This window comes from Acromyrmex echinatior, chromosome 12, assembly GCF_024713525.1.
Source record: "Acromyrmex echinatior isolate Ae372 chromosome 12, ASM2471352v2, whole genome shotgun sequence".
Classification (NCBI taxonomy): domain Eukaryota; kingdom Metazoa; phylum Arthropoda; class Insecta; order Hymenoptera; family Formicidae; genus Acromyrmex; species Acromyrmex echinatior.
Window position 1 is genome coordinate 835,928 of NC_141863.1, and position 10,885 is coordinate 846,812.

Here is a 10,885-nt window from a genome sequence, read left to right on the forward strand (position 1 = left end):
AATTCATTACTAAGAGTTTTGATTTGTATTTACTTGACTTAGGTTCAGAATTATTTGTTAAATCCTTAAGGATTAGACGATAATTCAGGCCCTGATTCTCTTGTGAGATTGAAATTTCCTCAGCCGATTGGTAATTATAGCTCGCGGCTTCTTCATTGATGGAAACAGTGAACTTCTGATTTTTCTTGGATTCCTTTGATAAGGCCAGCCCATTTGAAGATGGAAGTAAATCTCTGTTGCCAATAAAATCCTCGCAGTTAGCACTTTGAATCTTATGGAACTGATTGGCTGGAAGCTATTTATGAACTATTTGTTGAAACTTTTTTGCCCAATAGGTTGACGTTGATTTTTCTGACCCTTGACGACTTGTATGAAGTAAATAATTTCTCCTTTAAGATAGGGAAATCTTCTGCCCTCGAGTTGAAAATCTTCTTGGGGCTGTTATAAAGCTTAATTATTAAACTGTTATTAAGCTAACATAAATGTTAGCTTCCTCGCGTCCCCCATAGCCATGTTCTCGTAAGCCAATCTTTTGACCTCATACTCTTTACGATGTATTATACACATCATATCTGTAGAGATGTGATCGCTTTTGCAGTTAGCGCATTTTGGAAAGTCTGTAGTGCAATTTTTATTATGCTTTAGTTCACCGCACATGCTACATTTAACATTGCCTTTGCAGTTGGTGCTTGAGTAACCAAACCTGAAGCAATTGTAGTAGATAGTTGGGAAGCTCAAGTAAGGTTCTACCTCAATCTTGATCTTGTGTAAATATACTTTTTTCGGTAAATTTTGTCCGGAAAAAGTATCGATCTACTAGGGATCCATTTAGGATCGCTCTCTTGTCTTTCGGATCTCTATTTCTTTTGTTAAGTCTTTTAACTTTTAAAACTTTAAATTCTGATATTAAAAATTCCTGGACTTTTTCTTCGGAGATGTCTTCGTCGATGTCTTTAACTAAACCTCTTCTTAATAATCTATAACTGGGGATAAAAGCTTTCAAACCGTTATCTTCTAAAATCTTATCCTTTACTAGGAGATTTGCTTCATGAAGGATAATTTAATTTTTAATCTAGCCTTAGATTTGCTACAAATATATGAAATGCTTTTGTACTTTTTGCAAATTAATTTTCCTACCTTAAATGGACTCAATCTATTTGATCGGTTGTAATTGTTATTGTCCATGAGATCGGACGGTTGTATCCGTACTACAAGTATGTACGGGCCTTCGTTGTCCTCTTGTTAAAATGATGTGTTAAAGTTTACCATTGACGGAATCTTTTCTGCAATGCCTTCCTCTCAATTTGGTCAGCTTCCGAGGCAACAAAAGAAATATTCTTCTTACAAATCTTGTCTTCCTCTTCTGAATTACTTTTCCTTTTATTGTTGATGACTGTGAGCTAATCCATATTATAGTTAGATAAACTAAACTCGTTCCTTTCTGATCAGCCATTTATTCAACATCCAAAAAATAAAACAGGAACAATATTCCTGTTGCTAGATTTCCCGGCGAATACTGAAAATTAATGGAAAATTCAAATACTCGCTCTCAAGGATCAAACGATCTTCTTCCGGTTACTTTTTACATGTAAAAACAAATTGTGCTGCTCCTAAATGAATTTATGGGTTTCCAGAGGTTCCATCTCTGAGGCGGAAATCCTCCTATACCATGGGTATTCTCCTTTATGATTATCGTTATCAAACGCAAAAATAGAAATAATTAAATTACTAATAAACATAAATTAAACATATAGGAATTTTTTACTAGAGATGTACCGAATGTCCGAAGTATTTGGAACTGATTTTATTTGACCTTTTTTATTATCCGGCTATCGGCGTCGCCGCGCTGGCCGGATAGCTGGATATCAATAGTATCCGCTAATATATCCAGCTAAAATTTATATTATTGAAAGGCTGTATCATTGATACAGAATTCTATTTTTCTTAGCTGAATTTCTTACACAATTTATTTTTCTTCTTTTTAATCGTTTATCATAAACGATTAGATTACATAAACTATTCAATCTAGTAATGTAAAAGCAATTTTGCAATTAAAGTTGAAGGACATACATATCATCATTTACATTTAACTAGAATTAAGATTTTCAATCTCTAACATTTTATCTATTTCCATTGAAGATGAGTTTTTCAAGTATCAGGACTTTATATAAATAATTCTAATTTTTTTTAGCAAACGTATAGAATCAATAGAAAATTGACTGTATGGTGAAAACTAAAAAGTTTAAATTAATAAAATCTCAAATAAAACAAAAAAAGATAAATAAGTAGAAATTATTCAATCTAATAATATAAAAACAATTTCTTCTTTCTCTTTTCACGTTGGAAAGATAAAAAAATTATTACCGCTATTTTTTTCTCTCTTTTCTTTTTCCTTTCTTTCTTTAAATAGAATAGAAAAATTGTACTGGATATCCAGAAAATATGCAGTATCCAGCCGGATAATTGTCCTAATATCCGGTGTTACATTTTTTCCAGATATCTATTCGGTATTCGGTATCCAGAAATTTTATGATATCCAATACATCATTAATTTTTATAGATAAAATTATATATTTTTAGACTAATTCAGTAACAAAATGATATTTGATCAATACAAAATCTCTTCTCGTCACTTGAATTCCAATTCTTTTATTATTGACTCTCAATCGACAGTTGATATCTTTGTAGAATAATGTCATGTTTGTGCGAAAACATATTATCGATGCACAGTAAATATCATGCTTTTCTTTACAGAATTATGATAAAAAATACAATATTTATTAAATGAAAACAAAATGTAATTCTTTTCTACAGTCTGTATTTGTGAATGAAAAGTAAATTAAAATATTAAAAAATTTGTGAAGTCTTTATTGATACAATTTTTATAATGACGCAATATAAAATATTAATTATTAAATTTTTATTTCCTTTGTATTTTTTAATGTCATTTCAATTTTAATGTAAAGTAACTTATGAACTTTAACAATCATAATATTTAAATTAATCACAATCATGTTTTAGATAGCCCGGTAAAAAATTGTTCATGCAATGAATATGTATGAATATGTATAAATAAATATTCATAAATATGTATAATCATATAAATATGTCCATACATGTTCATACGTTGTCCTTTCTTTTGTAAAATTACTTTTTAATGTAATAGAAATAATAATAGTAATGTGAGAACATTAAAAATAATTAAAAGAGTAATTTTTATACTATTATATTTGTTTAAAAAAAAATCAAGTTTAAAGAAATGTAAAAAATTACTTACGTATAATTATATATATATATATATAATTATGCACAATTGTGTATGAGCAATTTTTTTACATTTTTCCAAACATGTTTTTTTCTAAAACAAACAATGAGAAAATTATTTTAATTATTTTTTCACATTACTATTATTACATTTCCATTACATAGAAAAGTAATTTTATATTAGAAAAAGGGATGAATATATATAGACCTATTTCATATATTATACATGTTTATGAATATTTATGTACATTTATACATATTCATGCATAAAATATTTTCTACATTGCACCTTTTTTCACGAAGAGATAATATTTAATCCTATGTCGTTCTATAAAAACTTAATATTTTTACCTAAATGAATTTATTTTAGAAATATGATTGCGCCTTGTTTAACAATTGTTTCTTTTGATTGGTGCATGTAAGAAAATAAGCTATGAAGTAAAACATAATGAACATAAAAATCATATACATGCAGAATGCAGCACTCAATGCATGAACGAATTCTAGCATACATCAGAGCAGGCACTGTATAGATGTTATTCAAGAAATCGAGCATGTAATTCCATCTTTATTACTCAGATTTTCAACACAATCTGAAGCATTAAAGTCTGACTATAACTGACGGCGCGCAATTATATTTCTAAAATAAATTTATTTAAATAAGAGTACGTATATGTATTACGAATTAATCGTAGTTCAACATATAACTTTGATTGTCAAGTGGCGTTTCGTATTTAGATAATATACTCACAACGGTCAACTTTATTATTGTTGATACTTTTAATTTATTTAAAAAATCGAATGGTACATTTAATTTAAGGCACTCTTTCATTAAGACAAATTTGTTGTACCTCATGCAGTACAATAATATCATAATAATATAATAATAAATTGTAGAAAATAAATTCTTTGTAATTATAAATAATACCTATATTGCTAAAAACAACAATATTATGTTTAATACTATATAATGATATCATTTCAAATAAATTTATTTTAAATCTTTTATTCCTTTGGTAGGGCTATAAATAATTTTTTTATATATGTCATACAATGTAATTATTATTATTATAAAGTGATAGAGTAAAATAAATCATATTCTAATATATATATATTTATATACGTACATTTCTTACGCTATTAAAAATAATGAGTAATTATTCTTTAAAACTTTAAATGAATTACAAACATAGACGGAGATTTTCTTATGAAGAATCTGGAGTTTTCCACATCCTCCAGAATGTGTTGAATTCCACAATTCCAGAATTCCAGAATTCTGGGTATTATATGTTAATTTTTTAAAAAATTTTGAGTAATTTGACAAAAAAATCAGCACTTGATTATCCGAGTAGTACAATTCGTTGGCGAAACATTAGTTAAACATTGGCATACATTGGAGATGTAGTGAGCCAATGTTATAGAGTACGGTATATATGTATGGAAATATATTTCGTACATACAATAAAAGAGATAAAATTTTTATTTTGAAATCCCCCCCCGTTTGGTTAAGGTACTCCACATCCCGAAAAATCAAAAGTCTCCGTTCCTGATCACAAATATAGTAACGTGACAATTTTTATATTTTTATGTTCTATCGGGGAAGAGCTCTTCGTAAGTAAATTGTTTAACTATATTATTAGAAATCAAGATAATCCGTCTGGAGATCTCCGCTTCTATAACTGGTTTAAGAATTTTAATAATCTCTTCTCGATTATTGCCTACAAAATTCTTAATAATTTCGTAGAATTGTGCTAAATCCGAATTGTCCACGTCATATTTAATGTTATAATTTTTGAAATCAATATTGATCTTCAGCTTTGATAAATATACATATCTTTTGCTGTCTCTAGTTGTCAGATTTATATCTATATCTGCTTTTGCTCCTACGTTATCTGCAAATTATAATATAATATTTGCGATGAAGGTATAAAATAAAAAAATTTAAATATTAAATTAAATATTAAAAAGATAACTTAAATATTAAAAAATTAAATTAAATATTAAAGTTCCTTTTTGTCTTATTTTTTAATACATTGAGATACCTTTGCATACCTAAGGTTAAGTAAATCGGTCCTTTGTAGGCAATAGGCACCAATAAACGTACGTTAAAATCATAAGTGGTATTTATTTCGACCTGTTTAAATATTATTTCAGCTTCGAAGTGGAGTCTGTCGATATCCGCGTAAAAGGATTTTACGACAAAATCACACATTCCCATTATTTTTGCATCTCTAATATAAATTTTGGCGTTAGGCCCGTCTGTAATGAGTAGTTCATCAAAAGTATACGGATTTCCTGACGGAATGCCCAATTCTGGAATTCCATCGCAGAGCCTTCCTTTCAAATTATCGATGTTATTTATGATACACTGATCAAGATTCGGATCTCTACGGCCGCATACTTGAATGTAGGAGGCTATAAAAAGTTTACATAATTTTTCTTAATTAAACACTTTTTAGATAATTACCAGTCACATAAATATAGAAAAGATGAAATCATAATGTAACAAAACAGGTGTAACATTTCCACGGATGCGCAATTAGTGCATAGGCTCAAATTCAATTGGCTGTTTTCAGTGTTACTATTGCCATTATGCGCAATTTTATACCTGTTATTTTACATCATGTGTAAAAATACACTTCAAAATAATGTACAATCTGCAGCACAATATTATTTTAATGCCTTCACTAGTATGAAACTGCGCGTTATAATATAAAATTAATATAATCTTTAAAAACTTAATGTATAACCTTTTTTAATAATTTAAAAGAGAACATGGAAAAAGAAAAAAGAGAAAAATGCAGGATGATAATTAATAATAAAATAAGTAGATAAAAGATTTGCAAATATAATCTAAATCATAAAATTTTCATTTAATATTTTTATTATACAGTTTAGATATTAGAAAATATTCCGTATTATATTTCTTTTAATTTGTCGACACTAATAAACCTGTTACAAGCGATTGCACTTAATAACAAATCAAGTCTACAAGATACATAAGTTATATTGCGGAAATTAAAAAAATTCTTATGTATTCATTATAAAAACGTTCTTATATTGCCATTCCATTAAATTCGTAGATAAATGTTCGACAAGCAATTACTGTAGAAGTTAATACCACTGTGCTTTGATTAATTATCCAAGAACTATGATGAAAATGGCTTCTTTTCATCTGAAGTTCTTTTTCACACATATGTCCTTCGCATTATTACTATCTAACGCATATTCTACATGCGATGCATGTACTAAATACGCAATTTGCATTGCTAATATATTGTACTGTATAATAATTATTGTCGTAATGTTTTTACATCTTAAATTAAAATTATTAAAAATCTTTCATTTAAACATTAAAATAAAGTACCTAATTTGAAAATATTTTATTCGTTTGAACTTTTGTGGACGGAGAAAGAAATCATAATAACCTTCTTTTCAATGATATAAGATCTTGCATATACAGTAACAAAGATAATTAATAAAACAGTAACTAATAAATATCTGTTATTTACTTACGTATTTCCGCCCCAACATGTACTGTTATAAGTGCAAGAGTAAAAATAATAGCAAACATGTTTTAAACCAAAATGGTCCTTTTGTGAAATAATATTTTCTAGAATTATAATATTATATAACAATCTTATTAGATGTATGACAAAGGCCAAGAACAAGACTGATTTATGCAACTCATCAAGCTTATATATATGGGACTATATGTAAGTTTCTGGGGTCAAAGATAGATAGCGCTGAAATCTAAATAGATAAAATTTTTCAATTTTTTTACATTTGTATTATTAGATAACTTGTATTTAAATTTACGTGTGACACCCTAAATATTTTTAATATAATATAGTATGTGAGACCTAGGAGCATACTATATTTGAACGTATGTCAATCTTGGTTCCAAAGGTTTCGAAGTGAAAATAATCTTAATAACAAATTACGTCACAGCAAAAAATGGAGACAAAGAATTAAATACTTTTTTCGCTAAAAATGCAGCTCAGTCATCTGTCGTAGCATTGATGAAATAGCTTATTGTTAATCATACGTTTATAGCCGTAGCACAAACTTTTGCATAACATATACCATATAACACATAATGCAAAAGAAAATCAATCAATCAAAATTCTTCTTTTATACGAAATGGGAGGAAAAGAAGAATTCTAATTGATTGATTCTCTTATGTACAAATTCGATTTCAATTATTCAATGTGTTAATCAACAACATCTGCATGCCCGACAAAAAAAAATTTTTGTGAAAAATAGTAATTAATGATATTGTAAAAAAAATAGATATATTATAGTAACCCTAATAAAATAATTAAAATTAAAATTAAATAAACTCAAAAAGCAATAATTAAATGCAAAATAGTTTTCTTCGATAGCATAATATCTATGGTCATGAAATTCTACATTTAGGGATTAGAAGAACGTGTTCTTAAATAGTTTCTCAAATCGAACGAAACGATTATTGCAATGCATTCTAATTAATTATACCGTTTGAGCAAAGAAATTTATATAAAAAGGCTCTGAACTTGGAAAGGAAATCGAAAAGTTATTTTGCTTTGTGACACATGGCTCGGCCACATGTTACTTCCGCGATTAGAAACATTTTATTAGAACTTGAATTGAAAGTCCAACGTATAAGTCCAGACCTTGTCGGTTCCAATTTTTACCTATTTCAATTAATGCAAAACTATATATCTTTCTATTATGCGATTTAAAAATAAAGCTAAAGTATGGAGACAAATTGACGATTTTATTGCATCAAAATATCTATCTTTCTTCATTCTAGAAATTCATTTATTGCCTAAAAGATGGTTTAGAGTTATAACACAAATAAAGGAAAATACTTTGATTAAAAAAGTATTAGGTGTTGGAATTAATTCGTAGCGTTTTTTAATGAAAGAATGTTATTTATTTCACATGAGCATTAAAAAATACATTAATGAAAGTACTTCCCATCACTTGTAAAACGCTACGAATTAATTCCAACACCTAATATATCTTGTTTTTTTTTAATTTAAATGAGCGAAATCACTTATAAAATCCTAAAAACTTATGCGCAGGCATAATATATGTGTCATCTTCGCATTGCTTCAAAAGTTAATCTTTCTTTTTCTCTTTTTGACAATTAATAATTCAAAGAAAAGATCGCATTCATGTCAATACGTATCAATAGTATTTTTTTTCACAAAGAGAATAAAAATAAGCCTTTTTAAAAACACAATAATTAACACTTGCAACATACATAATAGTACATAGTAATAAATAAATATTCTATTTAAATAAAAGAACTTCATGTATACACACGCGCGCGCGCGCGCACTCGCGCCTAAAAATTTATATTATTAATAAAAGTAATAATTATATTCAATTAATTTTACAAATACACAATTTTATAAATAAATTGACATACAATTTCAGAAATGTTATATATATTAAAAATAAAATCGCAAAAGTAAATCTAAAAAATTGAATCTATGTACTTTTATAAAGAAAACTGTATTCACAGTTTTTCGTTAGTTTGTAAATCAATTTGCGAATACCTCTTAATTTTAACTGTGTTACAGGTTTTGGCGTTATCTTTGAAGGATTAACAATCCTTCCGTATATTTTGTATGTTTTTAGATGATTTTATTATTCAAAATAATGTATCAATAATAAAACAAAGTGAACAATTTATTTTGTATTAGGTGTTGGAATTAATTCGTAGCGTTTTACAAGTGATGGGAAGTACTTTCATTAATGTATTTTTTAATGCTCATGTGAAATAAATAACATTCTTTCATTAAAAACGCTACGAATTAATTCCAACACCTAATATTTTTCTGTAAGACATTTTCCACAAAATCTGCAAATGCTAAAATTAGAAATCTTTTTCCAATCATTATGTGCGATGAATATAGACAGTAATAATATGTCCAATAACAATTCTTTATACATGTAAGATCTTAAAATACGACGTCGCAATTGTATAGTCTTAAAACGTTCAAAATTTATTAATTTGTGATAATTAGTAAAAACCAGCTTTTTTTATTCTTGATAGCTTATTATACACCATAAATACACAATTCTGTACTGTACTAAAAATAACGTTTTTGGCCATTTTCATGGCTGTTTTAAAAAGTTACCACAGTTTCATCAAAATTTTTATCAATATCATCACTTTATGAATGAATTTTGATAAAGCTTTAGTAATTTTTTAAAACAGTCAAAAATGGCCAAAAACGTTATTTTTTCGACATAAAACCCTATTTATCTTGAAAACTTGACGTACTACGCAAATTCTGCGGCCACATTCGGATTCATTAACGCGCAAAAATATTGTATATTATGAGGAAATTTATACTCACTGGACTAAGATCCAGTTTCACAAATTCATTGAAAATTGTAGCAGATATGTTCACAGTTTCATTTATATTTGTGAATATTATTCTTTCGGCTAAGCTGAAGCTGTAGAATAATTTCCAAAGAACGATGGGGTTTGTATGTTCGGACGATCAGCCTAAAGGAAAATTAAGAGCAAAAGATTACTTAAAGATGTTAATGTTTTTTTTTTAGAATCTTAATAATTTTAGATACAAAAAAGAAGAGGGAATAAAACCATATTTTAGCAATATTTTATTAATCAACACTTTTATTAATCAATCAGGTAATCAGTAATGTTACAGCAATTGGCTTTTTCCAAACATTTTTCGATCCAATCATATCTAACAATTTTTACACTAGATGTTTGTTTATATATTTTTAAGTTTTGTAATATAGCATTTATCTTATCATCTCCTACGAAGATGATAAGACAAATGCTATATTACAAATTATTATTATGCATGACTGAATCGTCAAGGATATCAATAATTATATCTATCATAAAACAGAATTTATATATATGTTACAAGTTTCTCCTCAAAGAATCCAATCAGTCCTCTAAATACGGACCAACGCGATACATCCACGAACAATGCCATATCCATTCTTTTCATTTGTTCAGTTCAGTTTATTCACCGTAAACTTAAGAATTTGTGAAATTAGATTATTATATGATTATTATATTGTGTATATGATAATATACACAAATATTATATGTATATGATAATATACACAAATGTTATTACATTATCCGACATCGTCGAAATCACTTGCTCTTTACTTCATTTGCAATCTTGCTCCGACGAATTCTTAAGAAAACAACTACTGTGTATCACCACGATGAATTTTTTTGCGTTTATTTATTCATTGACTATCAACATTTCATTTAATAAGATTATTACTGCATTACTGCTATGAATTTTTCGACGATCAATTTGACTATTTTAATTCATTGACTTGCAATATTATAGTAAGGAAATAAAGTAAGGAGAATACTATTACGAAGCAATATTTTATAGATTTCCAATAATTTTATAATTATAATGTATTTATTGTAATTGAGAATGATCCGATCGGCGTCGAAACGTTTGTAATTATTTTTATTTTTATGTTTTTAAATTAAACATTCTTTATTACATAACTGGCTCTTAGCTCTTCAATTGTTCTATTTTGTTTTATTCTTATAGAATCTTATTATTACTTATTACACATATATGTATTTATAGTAATAAATTTTTATTCAAGTACC

The 10,885-nt window shown here is 27.3% G+C and overlaps 1 protein-coding gene across 1 annotated transcript; it reads right to left on the reverse strand.

Moving 5' to 3' along the window:
- Positions 1-4,025: 4,025 nt before the first annotated feature.
- LOC105149406 (uncharacterized) lies at positions 4,026-7,069 on the reverse strand. The gene is made up of 3 exons (XM_011061790.2): positions 6,781-7,069; positions 5,317-5,679; positions 4,026-5,156 (listed from the first exon to the last, which is right to left on the reverse strand). Exons 1-3 carry the CDS (start codon positions 6,836-6,838, stop codon positions 4,849-4,851), a joined length of 729 nt encoding a protein of 242 aa, XP_011060092.1. The 5' UTR covers positions 6,839-7,069; the 3' UTR covers positions 4,026-4,848.
- Positions 7,070-10,885: the final 3,816 nt, after the last annotated feature.